The 17,492-nt window shown below is 38.7% G+C and overlaps 1 protein-coding gene across 9 annotated transcripts in view; it reads left to right on the forward strand.

The window, feature by feature from the left end:
- The window catches only part of MLLT10 (MLLT10 histone lysine methyltransferase DOT1L cofactor), a 133,246-nt gene that overhangs the window by 97,097 nt on the left and 18,657 nt on the right, over positions 1-17,492 (forward strand). For all 9 annotated transcript variants that reach the window (XR_015772120.1, XR_015772119.1, XR_015772121.1 and 6 more), the window contains one exon: positions 17,257-17,374. Coding sequence is in view for 3 of the 9 variants with exons in the window: in XM_014248596.2 (XP_014104071.1) it covers positions 17,257-17,374 (118 nt within the window). In the remaining 6 variants the exon portion in view is untranslated. The remainder of the gene's footprint in view (positions 1-17,256; positions 17,375-17,492) is intronic.

The raw sequence follows: 17,492 nt of genomic DNA on the forward strand, positions 1-17,492 counted from the left end.
GGATCCTCAAGTATTAAAATGTTGGAGGGACCGCCTGGTGGTGCACGTTTCCCTGTGGGGATCTTATAAACACAGTCACCCTTAAGCTGCAAGGAGAGTCTGGTTACCAGTTGGCGCTGGGTTCCCATCTGAAGCGCTCCACTTGCTGGATCTGAGGTTGTGGTTCCTGTGGAGGCGGGATGGTGAACTTGGCAGGAGGGGTGGAGCGGTCCGGCATTTCATTTGATGTCAGAGTGCGGGGCCGTTCCGCGCTCTGCTTGAAGTTTCCTGAATGCCAATTTGTTCTGGGTAACCATTGGTGGGTAGGTGGTTGTAGAAAATGCCTCTCCGGGCAGTCTTTAAAAAAATGTCCAGGCTCACCACAATTAAAGCAGCGGCTTGTGTTGGAGTCTGCAGCGTAAACGCTAGATATCCCTTCTGCCACTCCCTTAGCTATCGCTATTGCCACCGTATGTTCAGTTGGGGCAGCGAAGTGCTTGGTGCAGGCTTCCACCATTTGGTCAATGGTTGGTTCAGGGTCAAGTGGAAGGGCTCGCAAAACTGCCTTACGTTCTGAATTTGCATTGACCATTGCCATTTTGGCCAGTAATTCCTTTTGTGCTTGGGAGCCCTCTATTTGTTTTTCAATTGCCAATTTTAGTTTATCCACAAACTTAATAAAGGATTCACTTGCCCCTTGTTTAATGTTTGTGAAGCTCTGCGTAGGCACCTTATCATCGGGAGTGACAAAAAGAGACGTCTTGGCAGCATTAGCGATGTCATGTAACGCTGCCTCGGGCAGATCATGGGCCTGATCTCTTGGTTTCTGGTAGTCACCTTCTCCTGCCGGTTGTTCTAGAGTTAAATTTGGTTTGTTGGCATCTTTGGCATATGCATCTGCCAACTGTTTCAGATGTTTTTTCCACTGCCTTTCCCATAGCATGTATTCTGCTGGGGAGAGAAGGCAATTCATGATATTTTTAATATCATGAGGCACCATGACATGGGCGGTGAAGGTGGCTTCCAGTAGGTGTTTGAAAAAATGAGAGCCCCGGCCATGCTCTTCAGCGGCTTTGCACAGCTCCTGTAACTCTCTGTAGTGTAGGGTCTCCCATACATTAATGAGTGCCCCTGCCCTGTCCTTCTTATGTACCACAGGGAAAGCTAAGATCTTTTTTGACAGGGCTGAGTCCCCTGCCCGCGTGGCTTCCCTCTGTACCTCAGCCCAGTGGTCCTCATATTCAGATTCTGAATATGAGGACTCACTGTCCTCATCTCTTGGAGGAGAGATGGGGGGCGCTTGATGACAGCGCATGGCCGTTTCTGGCAACCGGTACTGGGTTGCTTGTGAGTGGCTGAGGAAGCCAAGATGGCTTCCTTCCGGCTGCTGTCATTACCACTTCCGGTCCCAGTGTTGGGGGGACTGGTGGTGGGAATGCCATTGGGGGCAGAGCTCTGGTTGGAAGGGGCAGGACTGGGATCTGCAATGGGGAGGGGTTTCCCGATGGAAGGGGAAGGGCCCGACGCGGTTACACCCAGCGATGCAATGGGAGGGGAAGTGGAGCAAGGCACAACAGGAAGAGAAGGGGTAGAGGCGGGAAAGTGGCCATTTTGAGATACAAGGGTGGGAAAACCTGGGTTCAAAGGAGACAAGATGGCGGGGCTGGCCACAGTGCCGGTGCCATCTTTACTAACGTTAAGAACCCGGGGGGATGCAACCGGGTATGTGGGTGTAGGGAGGAGGGTAGAGGAAAGGTCCAGAGCGGCATGGCCAGTGCTGTCCTGGTAAGGATAGAGAGGCAGTGGGAGGGTGTCAGGGAGACGGCAGCAACCCTGTGCCTGGTGGCTACGTCCACCCGCCAACTGTCTCTCAGGTAGGGAAGAGGGTTTAGGAACACTTGGAGAGGGTAATGGAGATGGGGATTTCAACTGGGGGCCCAAAACTTCATCAACCCTTTTTCCCTCTTTCTCAACAGAAAGTATAATGGTTTGAAACAAAGGAAAAAACTTGGCAACTGATAAATCTCCCCCTGCCTGAACAGTATATAACTTTCTCCCCACATTGTCCCAAAATTTTCCCGATTTAACAGAAGTAGAATCAACTTTAAAATGTTTAAAAATCCAATGAATAAATCTCTTTAACTCCCCTTTTGAAAACTTAGAATTTCCCGCTTTGAGGGTGCCCACAACTTGGATATAAAAGTCCCTCTCAGGAGGGGTCAGCTTGGGTCTGGAAAGCTGATTCCCCATCCTTCTCACTCCCCACCCAGGAGCAAACAAAAATGAGAAAGGCCCAAAAAACCCTTAATGGGGTGACTCACACTTTTTCTTCGGCCGATGCCGATGAGGCCAACAGAAAGCTGGTGGGTGGGTGGTCACCTGGCGGCTGGTCCTCAAGGGCTCTTCTGTCTTCTCTCTTCTTAGCCCCAGATGGTCAGCGAGGGTTCCGGTCGCAGCCCTTCGGATTGCCTCTTGCTAGAACACAAGAGGTTCTCCTCAGGGGGTGGCAGCTCCAACAGCGGCATGCTCTGCAGTTAAAACTGCAGGTGGACGCTTCTTCAGGGGCTCTTCGTCGGCCCCACGTTGGGCGCCACTTGCCGCAGCGGTGTCGATGACAGGGGTGCCGCAACTACCCTGAAGAAGCCGTCCTGAAAAGGACTGCCCAGGGGCACAGGCACGTCCTATGCCCGGCGAGTGATCTCAGCTCAGAGGCAGCGTGCAGGTGACGCGGAGAGAGAGACTAGAGAGCTGTATGGCATTCCACTGAGAAATAGCCTTTATTATAGCGGGGCCCTCAGTGAAGGGAGCCAGTGACAGCAGCTCCTCAAACAGGGGAAAAACCGGGGTATTTATAGAGGAGGAGAGGGGCAGGGGAAACTTGGATACATGTATCGGGGTGGATTGATAGGGAGGGAAACCAATGGGGTGTAACAAATTAACATGTTCAACTCTAGGGCCTCTGGGAGTGACACTTTTTCTCTGCATGACATAAAAGTGTCTCACCTAGGGAGAAGCTCTCCAGGGGAGAGCCAGGATTTCTGAACTGGCTGGTTCCCTGGCCTCCACAGAGGGGTTGTGTCATAGTTTAGTAGGAGGTTAAAAGTTTTTAAAACCCAAATAAGTCAATGCTCAGTTTTCACAGAGGAGACGTTTGCCATCAGAGTCTTTTGAAGACTTGGCCTTTTGTACAGCTCAATGTATCCATAAATGGTCTGGGGAAAGGAGGAGGAACAACAGTCGCCAAGTTTGCTGATTATGCTGGGTTATGCAGTGAGCCATTATGAAGATCAGCTGTCACAAACTGCTGAAAGACCTCAACCAGCCTGTGTTGACAAGGTGGTAAGAGGGCAAATAAAATCAATGTTAAAGGGAAGGGACAGTTTCTATTCAAAACAGATACGGTACATGCCAAAAGAGGTACAAGAAGAGCCATGGCAGTGAACAATGGGAAAGAGCATGTTTATAAGAAGTGAGTAAATAGTGAGGGACTTGTGGCCTCAAAAAGAGACACTGAGATGGAGTAAGACAAAGGTTGGTAAAATCAATTGACATGGAGAAGTTAAATAAGCAAGAGTTGCGCACCATCACTTCTGTTTGTTAACCTCTGTCAGAAGATAAACAGATTGGAAAAGCAATTGGACAAAACCCATATTTTGTGAGCCAGGAAGAGAAATACCATAGTATTTTTTTTCCTCATGTTGTCACAAAAAAAGAGAAGTGTACCCTAGGAGATGGACCATCTCTTACTGTTTAGTTAAGCTAGAGAGCCCTCCATAGGTTAACTGCTTAAAATTCCTGTCCTTCCTTTGCCTTTGTTTCTTGTGAGTTGCCCTGGTTTTTTTGGTTTTTTTTATCCCCAAAGAAGCAAAGGAGTCGTGTATCTTGTCTCACTACCAAACTTGTTCTCAAGCAGTTGTAGATTTACTTGTCAGGACCTTATTCACAAGGTACTACCATTTAAAGAGTGTTGGGTTTGAGATATACAGGGAGATTGAAATTGTGAATTTTGATTGACAGCCATAAAGGTGAGTTTGTGTATTTGAATTAACAAAGTCCTCCACTGCTTCAGTGAGTCTTCTTTCTTTGCATATGGTCCATACTGCCTTGAAGAGATGCAGTCAGGAGAGCCTAGTTTACCATGCAGTTGTTCTCCACTTGAAGCAATTTGAAGCAACCTTTTTTTTTTATTTCTTCCCCCACCCCCTCCTCATTTAGCATAAATGACTGATTATATGTCAAGGGTTAGGGTTTACCTACTTACTTCTGCAAAGTTCCATCAGAGTGCTGTCTACTTACTGGGCTCTTGTGGATGTATTCTCAGTGTTTACCCACCTCTTGACCATGGAAGTCTTCAAGTAAGAGTGTGCCAGTATGGTTTTTGTGTAGTGTTCTGATGAAAAGAAAACTATCATCCTAGGTTAGAAGCTAAGGTAAGCTTGTACCTCTATACAGGTGAAAAGTAATAGTTAAAAAATTAGGTTTTACTTAAACTGTTAGTTAAAAGAGCAAGTATGACCAAATCTTGTCTGCTCACTTACTCAGTCATGTTAGCAGATGTGCTATTCGAATAGCCCTAGAACTTGGAATAGCCTCAAATATGTGCTGCTGAGGTGCATCCTGTAAGATTTCAGCTGGCTTTTTAGATCTCTGTTGGGCATTTGTAATTATGATTTTGGGGAAATCATAAATTTGTAAATTTTTGAAGGATTTTTTTTGCATATCTCTCTTTTTTGAAGGGTGTTAAATTCTAAAGAGAAGGTCTTGGGAAGAAATATGTTCCCATAGAATTAGTCTCAGAATTAGATACATTCTGGTTAGAGTGGCATGATAGGCATCTAAGACAGAAAAATTTGTTCATAGCATAAAAAAACCCTTGCAAACAGTTGAAAGCAACTGCCCTAAATTAGGTAATACTGTTATTAAAAACTGCTATTAAATTAATACTACTCAAAATGACAAAATAACTTCTGTTACTTTTAATAACTTACAGGCCTGTATAAAACTTTGGTGATTAAAATCCCAAAGTGCTGTTTTTTCCTTCAACAATTATGCAACACTGATTTTAAAGCTTAAAAAACCACACAGCTTGAAAATTCTGGATTTTGAGTTTTCATTCTACTGATTGGTATGATAGTTACCATACTGTGGTGTTTGTTTTTAAGACAAAAACAAAGTATGGACCTTGTTACAATCCCCTTTTCTGCCTCATTTTCTTTCCTCTCATGCCACTCATAGTTTTTATTCTAAACTAATAAATCCAGAAGACATTATGAACTTGTGTTCTATGCTATGCCATAACTGATTTAAAGTGCTGGTGTTCTTCACCAGGTGGGAACCAGTGGACTAGTAAAAATGCCACTTGCTGGAAATGCAAATTATTTTGCATGCTGGTCTTTTTTTATTGTCTTGGGCATAGATTCAGGTTACACTGCTTAATTCAATAAGGCATTATTGGCTAACAATGCATTTAACAGTTGCAAAAAAGTAGTTTAAAAGGGATACAGGAGAAAAGGGGTACAGTCCACACAAATATTTTCTCCTCCAAATATTTTTGGTGCTCTTTAACATGTTTGTGGGTACTGCTTATTTCATATGTGACAGCAAATTGCTGTATCCTAAACTTATATCTTTTCTCTCAAAAGTGTGTCTTTAACTTTCATATGGTTATTGATATGTGCTCTGTTATTGAGAAAAATGGCTTTATTCTGTTTGAATTTTGAATATCATCTTTAATTTCCCGTTTAAAGCCAGGTCATGAGTTGCACCACTTGAACATCTTATGCTCGGTTTTTATCTCACATATTTCACAGTGCTTCATAGTTGCAGCAAAAATGTTTGTTAGCCTGTTATGCTGTTCTGAAACAATTTGCTGCACTGCTCTTTTCTGATCAGTTATTCTTAATGATTAACATGTTCATAAAAAAAGTGATCTGGGTGCCTCAGTATCTTCTGGTGCTGTACAGAAGGATTTGTTTTATTCACTTAGTACTGTATAATTGAATGTTTGCTACTTTGGTTGGGATTGAGATTGAAATTGCTTGCGCTGTGTGTTCTTTTTGATGACTTAAATTAGTGAAATTACCTACTAGAGCTCTGTGGCCAATTGTTTCTAGGGTCCCCAGGTGCTGAATGCAGAATCAAACTGCAGAATAGGAAGTAAGGGTTTTTGACTGGGCTTTCTTCAGTCATTGATTGTTAAAGCCATTTAATGGTTCAACCTGTATTGCTTTCAAGAAAAAGAAGCATTTAAGTGTCTTGTAATCTCATTTCAATAGTGCTTTTAGTGAGAGTGGAAATAGCATGTGGTAGTTTGCTTAAATACACAGTCTTACTTTAAAAATTCGTAACTCATCAGATTTCTGGGGTTCATATTGTATGATCCAGTATGGTATGATCTTTATATTAATCTCAGTCCATTGAGAAATTTTAAGGATTTATTCTTATTTTGAAAATTTAATATAAAATTTTCGCTTTGATTTTTTTTTTTCATTCTACTGTGTGGTGGTATCTCTGCTCTTGTGACTGTAACAAGTACCTCTTCAATTTCAAGCAATATAGCACATACTTGTTACTAACCTCTTCTACAGATACAATCCAGAAGATTTTCTTACCATGGGATTTTTTGCTGCTGCTAGATTCTTCTTTCTTTTCAAAGTGTTTTTTTCTTCTGCAGCTTCTGTTTTATTTTCTTCCTAAATTCCCAACTCCTGCTTTATGCACTGTGCTTCCTTTGCCACAGAGGCAGATAATGAAGAGGGAAAAGGACAAGAAGTATCTGTAACAGCAGTCCTTGTGGCTTGCTCAGAGATAGGGAAACTGAACAGTTGCTGTTTGTTATTCTCTACATCCAGGATGTGTTTGTGATGGCATGATAGGTACACTTCAACTGAGTGTAATGAGCTACTGCCTCCAGGGTGCAGATGTGGTAATTGGGTAGGTAGGTGCTGCTGCTCAGTTGCAATTCTTCCTGAAAGAAGTTTGCTTTTTATCACTTCTATTGTCCCTTCCAAAGTTCCTTTGGCTTTACTTTCATTAGGAGCAGTACAATAGCAGCAGGGTTTTCTTTAGCATTCATATAGGGGTGGTTATCCTCCTTTGTCTGATCCACCTTCTGGGGGAGAGATAGGGCTTATTTTTTTCCAGTAGATTTTGAGTTATTTGTTAACAACAGAGGAATGTGAAAGGAATCCTGAGATCTTTCCTGAATGTAGGGCATGTGATGTTTCAGATGCATCTGTCCTGTGGTTTTTATTTTCTTATTTTCAGAATTAATCTAGTCCCTAATTTTGGATTTCTGTATTCCCCTGCTCTTTCTCCAAATGACTAGTCTACACTATTTTTGGCTTCCTGTTCTAGTGGGTTTTTTCCTTGTCATAGTTTAAGAGTGCTCATCATTTTGCATGCTATCAAGGGAGCTTTCTTGCCCTTTTTATTTTATATTCTGGCACTCGTGGGAAAATAAATGAAAAGACAGGAAATAGGAACTCTATTCTTAGTTTTTGTTCCTTTCAACAGATAAGTTAGGAACAGTTTTGGGAGCAATCTTATTTATACCTTCCACAACAGGGGTGGAATTATGAAGGAACTTAATAGTATATCTTAAACAAGATGTTCCTTCGCTGAAAATTCAAGTTGCGAGGTGTTTTTTCCAAGTCTGCAGGAGCGGGGTTTGGGCAATTTCATGGGACAGTAAAATGCACCTACTTGATTGATATTGCTTCCCTGTTTATAGTTGTAACTTCAGATTATGGATGCTACATTTTTAAATTCAGTATGGCCAAGGAAGATACTCCTTTGTCCACTTTTGTTTCCCATTCTTGTTCAGAGAAGCATACCCTGTTTCCTGCTGGTTAGGATTTGAGTTTTTTTTAAATTTAATACTCAACTCAAAGTAAATGTGAGGATGGAAAGAAGGAAAGTTTCAGGTTAATCATCTGCAGTTTGCTAGACCTGTTCAGAATGCATGTTTTAAAGGATGGTTCTGGGCCATCCTCCCTGTGGATACTCTAAGAAATGGCAGGTCTATCAGCTATCAGTATTTAATCAAATTTTTTTTGGTGACTAGAATAAATACATGGAAAAAAAAGCCAAGCTGCCCTCAGTTCTAGGACTTTAAGGTGTGACAGATGTGACCTGCATGAGATGGTTGGCTGCTTAAGTGAATTTCCCACTGCACTCCCAAAGATGCACATTTCAACCATATGAAAGTTAAGAGTTGGTGTAAGACTCCTGTAGGCACCTTTGAATCAGAACTTCTTAAAATTAGAGACTTGGACATGACCGCAACAAACTTACTTAAGTAATTATTTTTTTTTTTTTTTCCTTTTATTTTCCCCAGTGCAAAGGAACTTAGCATGATTATATTAAACTGCATTAGACGTATAGTCAGAGATGATTTCCAGAACTTAAGGAGAACTTCATTCTCTCTTTACATTTTTTTTCAGACCACTTTCTGAAGTCTACTCCTTAACATAGAAATCATTGAGATACTGAATGCTGTCAGAGCTCTTAGGAAGTCAGCTCTTGGGAGAAATCCAGAGTGCAGATAGTATAGATTTCTACTGCATATTTTTTGGGTGCCTTGTGGTGAAACCTCTCACCTCTTAGTAATTAGTCATTAAGGTAAAGCATAGATAGCAATTATGACAATACGTTAATATATTGCTAAATTTCTCCAAAACAAGTAAGTTACTTAATTTTTTAAGTTCAGTTTCTACACTGTCATAGAGTGTATGTTGTTGGGTTGGGGTGGGGGTATTGTTTGTTGGGGGGTTGGTGGGCTTTTTTGGGGCGTTTTAGAGTTTTTGGTTTTATTTGTATTACCTTTCATATGAATGGTAATTAAAAAGAAACTAACGAAACATCTGGAGATAATGATGTTGCATGGTTTAAGCAGCATGCTTCCAGGAAAAGGAAATTAGATCCTTACTGTGGTACTAGAATTCTCTAATCGATAGAAATGCTGGATACATGAAAACCAATTAACATATTTTATGTTACTATCAAAACACCTCTTGATGATAAAGTTTCTTGAAAGAGGCTCCTACCCACTGGGTCAAAGGTAAAATATCAACATGGAACACAGGCTGTTTGGATGCTGAAATTATTTGGTTTTCTTTACCTTATACCTTATAACAGAAAGACACAAAATGAAATCTCAGCACATCCAGAACATAAAGAAATCATTCTTAACAGAGTATGTTGCTCATCTTTGGGCCTCATTGCCACAGCAAATTGCCACTGCTTCTAGATTTGGAAGTGTGCTAAATGGATCCTTCAGTATGTTGTAGACAGAGAGGTTTGGTATTGTGGTGTAGGATGTCAGTGCAAAACAGAGACTTTCCTTCCAAACCTACTAAAATAGTATTTGTGTCACAGCCACTTAAATTTCAGTTTTGCAAAATGAAAAACGTGAAAGAACTGGACTAGTAAAAGTTTTCCCATCAACATTGTCTTGTTTCTCATTTAAAAGCTGTTTTAATTTCTAGCTACTTCTGGGTAAAATAAAAAAAAAATCTAATTTTCTTTTATGCAGTCTAACTGAGGATTTTTGGGGTGGGGGAGGAGGAGAGTAGCAAGGAGGAAGAATTTACAGCCAGAGGGAAAATTCCTTCTAACATGTGACTGAACTAGAAGAACAAAGGAATCATAGTTGCAAGTAATCTAGTATTTAACCCAATGAAAATCTTGTTTTACTCGTGCCTTGGAAAGCTTGTCTTCGTGTAGACTTGTGCAACATAGAGGTAGTCTGAAAGGCGTTGCAAGGTTTTGCACAGTGCTGCATGCTGAGACAACTGCATCAATGTTTCGCTCTAGCAATAAATGTTTTCTGCCTTCAAGCTGAAGCTTATTTAGCTTGGCTTATCTGGTGCTGCTGTAGCAACCATCAGTCTCCAGGCAACTGAGGCACATTGACCTCTTGGTTGAACTGAGTGTAGCACTACTTCAATTTAGCTGCCTGAGACAATAATAATGTGTTGAATGTAAAAAGTGTGAAATTTTCTAGTTTGTATGCAATGGAAATAATAAAACTATTTAGATGAAACAATGTTTAGGTCTTACTTGAAAAAGATTTCAAGTATGCATGGTGTGTGTTTGTTGCAAGCTTCAGAGTTGGTTGCTGAGGCAGTGGCCTTATAGGCCTCGTATAAATGTTGAAAATCTTGCAAGGTTTTTGCACAGCAGCAATTCTGCTACTGAAGGTGTTTGTTTCATCACTTAAATAGCAAAGATTGTTGATATTTAGATAGTTAAAATGTCTGTGCTTGTGAATAAGTAACTGATTATTATTACTCTTTCTGAAATTATAGATGATCTTGAAAGCAGTTACTTTTCTGTTAGATCCATTATTTGCCATATTGAAAAGTGTCTGGCTTTCTTAGGAATACTGGTATGAAGAAAATAGATTCCTCTATGGATATACTGACTTTGTTTCCTAATAAAGTAATTTTTTCTGCTAGTCAGTGTGAATGCAAAATTGAGATTCCTCACATATAGATTCAATTTCTTAAGTAAAAAGATTCTTGGGCAAGATACTGCTTCCATGTCCATATAGAGCACATACAGTTTAAGTCCTGTGAAGACAGGTAGATGGAAATGATAGAGCAGACAACTTAAGGTGAAAGGGCTTTGCATTGAAATGATGGCTCTGTTTTCAGTTCGGTCTGTGGACAAATCCCAGGGTCTTATATCTACAAAGCCTCCTTGAAAAAACAAGCCAAAACCTGCAACAAAACAAAACCCCCAAACAAAAAAGCCAACCAAAGTAAAAAGACCTCTTAATGAGGTTGTGAAAAACGAGATTCACATAATGCACTTATAACAAGGTAGCATTCTAGCAAGTTTTCGTAAGTTTCTTTTTTATGTCTGTTATATAAATAAATAGATCTTAATTGGTTAAAAATTAATGTAATATCTAGTTAGTTAACGTGAAAGAGAGGAGAAAAGTGGTAGTACAGTTGAGGTTATAGTGTTTTCACATTACTGGAAGATAGGCCTGCTATCCATGTGATTTTTAATGACTTTATGTGCCCTTGTTGTACACTGGGCAGAGGTATAAATTAGTTTCTGTAGGTGTGCCATTAATTTTTCATTTTGCCTTTCAAATCCCACTGTGTTTCCCAGTTGTATTCATTCATGCCTTTCTTGGAAAATACTTGACTGCTGGTGTTTGAAGGTTAGATGGTTTCATTTAATTGAAGGATTTGTTTGTATGTTTAATCAAAACAATTGATTCTCAAAGACAGTATTTGATTATTAGCTTGTTTATAAGCTGGAGTCTTCATTACAGGTAGAAGTTCAAAGGATTTATTTTTGCTGCAGACAGAAAAAGTACTAGCAATGTGAAGATTGTATCCATGGAATGATGTCACAAATACAGTTTTCCTAACAGATGTAAATTATGACAATTTGTACACTTGTAATTAATGTTCTTTTTCTTTTTGAATGAAAAGTTGCTCTTCTAAGACATCATAAACCCTTTTCCTGATTTTATTTTAACATTTCCAACCTGCTAATTATACTTTCCAGTTAATTCTTTTATTTCAGCCAGGTGGCAAAAACATTTTTTGTGCAATTGGACCTTGTTTATCTGTTTTAAAAAAATCCTTAAACTTTAAGGGCTTCAGAATACTTGGATGGTAATGGTTGGCAGTATGGGAGGGCTATCTTTTCAATCTCAGTGTTGTTTTAATAGAATGAATGGGTAAAAAACTATGGTGGAAGTTTGGGTTTGATTTGCATTGGTGATTGTGATAGCAGGTGAGGTGAGGTTTGCTGTAAAAATCACTCTGATTCCAGTTATCAGTAATGCTGTAGGTTGTTTTAGTTAAGTGGTCAATATTGTTTGCTTTAAATTTAATTATGTTCAACTTAAGGCTGCCAAAACATATATTAAAAATATGTAAATCAAAGTATCAGTTTAATTAAAATATATGAATAGTAATTGTCATACTACAGATTAATATTGTTTTATGTTGTGCTAGTTGTTTTGAAAAGTCAGATGATAATTTTCAGAAGAAATGTGGGAACTGTATTTTATTAAGGATTTTCTGTGTTGTCTTCCATTTATGTTTCTTGGCATATTAGGAAAATGAACAGGCATTTAGGTTTTTGATTTTCCATTGGAAACAAAGTCATGATAAGCATTCTAAGATTTGTACGCAAATTCTGTATTTGTGGTGAAAATTTTCAAGGGTTGTGTCATAGTGAGTGATGCATGAGAAGGTGCTGATCTGGCAGGGCTCCTCTGCATGGCCTCAGTCACGCTGTGACCACCCTTCTATGGGTGTGCTTGGCCATCCCAAGGAGCAGCTGGCAATTCACAGGAGGCAGGTGATGATGGGCATTTCTGGGTCCCTCATCTCTCCTAAATTCAGTTAAAGGTTGTACTACAAGTACTGATAGAATAAAAGGAAGTAATACTACATTCTTCCAATTGCCTTCAATACCCAGGCAAAGGCCTTAAAATTTCAGGATAAAAATAATATTTCTTCACTTGCCCAAGTTAAGGTAGGAAACACAAGGCAAAGTTGCTTCTGTTGCTTTCACTTAATAGGCATCTCTTTTCACCTCTCAAGGAAAGAAAATAATTTTTATGTGTGCACATTATAAAATTTTTATTATAATTATGTGTCTAGAATGCTGTGTGTTCATATTTAATCTCATTTAATTTCAGTGCAGGTTTTAATTAATTAATTGTTCAGATAAATATTGCTTGCCATAGACCAAAATGCATCAGCTTAAGATGTCTTCTAGATGAAGTAAACTGATACTATCACTTGATCCTATGCTTGAATTACCTTCCATATTTCATGAAGCTAGACATGCATGGAAAGTGTTTGTAACATCTCAGAAGGTTAGCAGAACAGAGTACAGAAAATTTAGCTTTAAAATTCATCTGCGTCTAAATTTTTTCTATGATTTCAGTAGTAGTTGGCCATAAGCAGTTAGTGGTATCTCTAAAGCTCTTTATTTCTTGTCTTTCTACTAGTAGGAGCAAGGGGGAGTTCTGCACTTCGTATCACAGCATCATGCTGTGATGAATAACATCAATAACACCAATGATGATTGGTAAATGGTGTGACCCCAACTAGAGGAACAATGATATGTTTTTATTTTAAACAAGAAATAAAATTAACCTTTGAAATTATTTTTGACAAATAAATATTGGCAGAAATGGATAATTAGGTAATGTGTCACTAATTGTAAATCCTTATGATGATATAATACAAAGCTACAATATAGCAATGACAGTTTTTAAAGCAGAGAGGGAAAGGGGTGTTGATTGGATATAAACTGATTAAGAAGCTGTCTTGGAATTGGTTGTTCTGGCCATCCTTGTTGCCCTATCACGAAAGGAAGAGAGTTCAGTAATGGTTTAACTACAATTAAATCCCTCCCCTTTCTTTGTGGAAACTCAACTGTAGGCATTTCAGCATTAGCCTAAACAATGGTTTTGAATATGTTAAGCCTCTAACAATTAGGGAGCAGTTTGGGGCATTGAATAATGTGGAATGATGCAATTGAACCTGACAGCTTCAACAGTCAGCCTACTCATGGGACCCAAAAGTTGTTCACACTTGGTTTCATCTCTCATCACACGCTGAGTATTAAAACCTTACTGGTGTGGAGCTGAGACAGAAATGAGGCCTGTTATCAGAAAATATTTCATAGCATAAAACTTGAAAGAAATGAGGGAAAAGGCATCTTCAAAGAGTCTCAAAGTTTTAAGACTCAATCTGATTGCATACAGCTAAGTATTGTCTCATCTTTCTTGCCTTTGATTTTTTCCGCTGAAAGAACATGTAACTTTTGATTGAAGAGACTGCTTTCCCTGGAAATTTCATATAGTAGTAAATGTTCAGATATGAACGCTCTGGAAACTTTATAGTCATATTGTTAAATACTATCCTGAAGTCATGCAAACAAATATAAAACTATTCTAAATATTGTACTATGTAGTTAACTTGCAAGTCTTATTCTTTAATTAGAAAAATATGCTTGTACTTGCTCTCTTGCTGTAGAGGAAGTGTTTTTAAACATCAGTCAAATATCAATCATTTCTTACGGCACATGGATATTCTCTGAATTACAATGCATCATCCTTCTGTGCTGCTCTGCTGCTTATGGCTTTACTGATTTATTGAACATGCCATAAAGGAAAGCAGTGTGTTGTATACCTCTAGATGGGCTTAAATCCTTCTGCTAAAATATTTTCAGGGAAACTTGCTGCATTTTCAAAATAAATACTTAGTAGTCTTGGGTTTTTATTAGTTCATACATTTTGATCATGTATTGTGTTGAGTGTTTAAATAGAAACAGTTGAAATAAAGACTAATACAGCCTTAAAAGTTCTGCATTTTAGAACACATGTCAGTCCTGTGACCTTAATATGTATTGACAGGATGATTGCGCATTTTTAATAAATGCTTGCTACAGCTTGTTTCGACTGTGAGTGAAACATGAAGCTCCTATTTCACCTTTAAATAATGTAGTACTCCTCCGCCATCTCTACTTCCTTGTCAGAGGAAGTCGTCACATATATAAGAATGCTTCACAAATCATTATTCTTGTCATTTTACATTGCCATTTTTAAAAAGTGTTTTCAAAGGTTTTTTTATTTGCCTTTAACTTAATTGAACAATTTTATTGTGTCTTTTTGCTTGAGGAGTTGTATAGGATGCAGGATGGCATTGGAACTTGTACAAAGACACCTTTACTATTACTTTAAAATGGAAACAGGGCTAACATTTAGGGTAAAACCACTACTTGTGAAAAAAACTCAAGTTCTTAGATATTGTTTCAATCCTGGTAAGTCTTTTGATCTGTTATATCAACCCACTTAGCAAACGTTTAGTTCCTTTGATGTCTTCTGTTTTGTGGTGTGATAGTTAACTCAACAAACTTTAGCAACTCCCTTCAAAGATACTTAGGTACTTTCAGAAAGTTCTTAAAGCTATTTGTGCATGTTTTGGTCAAATAAACTTGTATTCCCCTTGCTGATTATAGCTACATTGCCATGATAAATTAATATGTAGCTGCTATTGCACAGTTTTAAGCAGTGAAGTATGTGGACTGAGAGCTAAGTATAGAAGCTTCTGTGTAAAATGTGAGCTGTACATACACTTACTGGAATTAAACTAAATGTTTTAGGGAAATATGCTAAAACTGAACAGAAATAAGACCTGGTGTTTGGAGCTTAAAACCTGCCTCCACCCTACTCCCAAAACTATGAGTAGAACTCATCATATAAACTTCTGTTTTCCTAGTCTGGCCTTTTAGATATGGTTGAATGGTAGTAGTGGTAGTGAATCTCTTAATGCTCCAATCTGTGTAAGGTTTTATCAGTGAGAGGATTTGACTGAAGTTTGTTTGGTTTTGAGGGGAAAACAGCTGAAGGTTGCTAGGAACAGCAATAGTTAAGTTGGAACTGCCCTATGGGCATTTTTTTAAGGAAAATAGCAGGAGCTGTGCAGTACTGCTGCCTTTGTCAGTGTCACAGTACTAAATATGTATTGTATTTCTGGAAGCTGTTGTACCTGGGTAGGTGGAAATGCTTGCATTATTTTTAAGACTTAGAAATAATCCAGATAAATTCTATCAAAGATATGCAATTCTTTAAAAAATCACCAACAAACACCAGAAGTAACAGCCAGATTTGAAGCGACGCTGTGGTTCCATGTCTAGAAATCTTGCACATACCTCTAAACTGAAGTGAATGAACCCCTGATCATTGTAAGCAATTACTTGTGGCTTTTTCTAACTTTGTGACAGTAGAAGAATGTAAATATCAGACACAGTTTCTCACCAGTATATAGTAAATAAAGCATCATTGAAAACAGTTGTGTGAATTCATAAAAGTCCATTCATCAAGTTTAATATGTTGGCAGAAAGCCAAAAGTTAATGGTAGTGTGTGATTCTTTCCAGAGACATAGTTTATACTCTGTAATATTTTGCTGTAATAACCAGTATGTTTCCCTTGTCTCTTGTGTGCAGTTATGCATGTCAAAATGTCCCACAAATTGAGTTCCTTACTGTTCACCTTTTTTCATTTTTCAAAAAAAGTTTCATTTGTAAAGGTTGTTTACATTTTCTTAGAAGATTAATTCTAAAACCAGCGATCACACAGGTTTGTGTATCTTTGATTGCACCCCCTTACCCCTCCCCCACAATCTTTTCTTTGTTCTGAAATAATTTTTTTATCAGGTAGGAAAATGCCTTTAAAATAAGCAGCCGTGCTTTTATTTCTTTGACTGCCTGTCCCTGCAACTTAGCATTTGACACAAATCTTTTTTTCTTCGAAAGGGAAAAAGCATAAGCAGCCAAGGAAGAAGGTATTTTTATTACGTTGGATTATGCAAGATTTTGGCCAGCCTCCTTAGCTTCATCTGTTTAAGGGTTCATTTTCGCTTGTTTGGCACAAGTCCCAGCAGAGACCTTCAGAATTGTGGTTAGCAACATGAATGAACACAAACTTTGGGAGCTCTTCAATAAGTAGAGCTGGCCAGCTGCCAAAAATACAGTTCCTTATATGGGGTCAGGGCAAAGCTGTGGTTCCCAGAGCCCCCTATTGTATAGAAAACATACTTGTAATGGCTGTTTGCGTTCTTTAAAATAAAAACAAAACAAAACAAAAAAACACCAGGCTCCAAGTCTATCAAAATAGGAAGTAACAAAATACTGTGCACGTTTTACTAATGACAGAGTCGAGCAAAGGAAATATGGCTCCGTGTAGTTAAACTATAGAGCTGAAAGTTGGACCTTTTGACCTCCACAGCCGGCTTGTGATGTAAGGAACCCAAGCATTTGTGAGACATCTGTTGTCTACCTGCCCTTATTTTGTAAATGGTTTAATAAGATTAAATAATTAGTAGGATAACCACATGGTCGCCATGCTACTAAGTCCTAGTGTTGAGCGCATACTTCGGGATCACAAGGAAGTCTGCCCCTCCTGCAAACTGTGGTTGTTTTAAAATGCACTTTAGGTATTTTTAATACTTGCTACAGGACTTTATTATTAGAAGGGCTTTCTTCAATTAGAAGATCTTGCCATCCACAAATATGACATACTTTAAAACCTGCTCTGTTTTTTGAAGTACTGCAATTCTATTTCTATAATCATAAATGAAAGACATTTCTTTCTTTAAAATACATTGTTTTAAAAAAGAACTCAACTTACAAGAATAATAAATGTGCATTAAGAAGGCTTCTTTAAAATACATTTAGCATTACTCCCCATTACAAAAAGGATTCAAGTTTTAATTGGTTTCTTGCAGGCAAGCACCCTACCTGGATCTTCTCTCAGTCTGCCTCCATCCCACATGTATGGCAATAGGCTGAATCCAAATTCAGCCATGGCAGCACTCATAGCTCAGTCTGAAAACAGCCAAACAGGTAAGCTTCCTCTGCCGGTGCAAACATGCAGCTTCACACAACTCCTTGTTTATAAAAAGGTTGTTAAATTGTATTTTTGATTTCTGCTTAACTTCTGGTTATTAAATGTCTGTAAAAA

Source organism: Pseudopodoces humilis, chromosome 1 (assembly GCF_049639895.1).
Source record: "Pseudopodoces humilis isolate 2021_Gansu_Grassland_sample_001 chromosome 1, ASM4963989v1, whole genome shotgun sequence".
NCBI lineage: Eukaryota > Metazoa > Chordata > Aves > Passeriformes > Paridae > Pseudopodoces > Pseudopodoces humilis.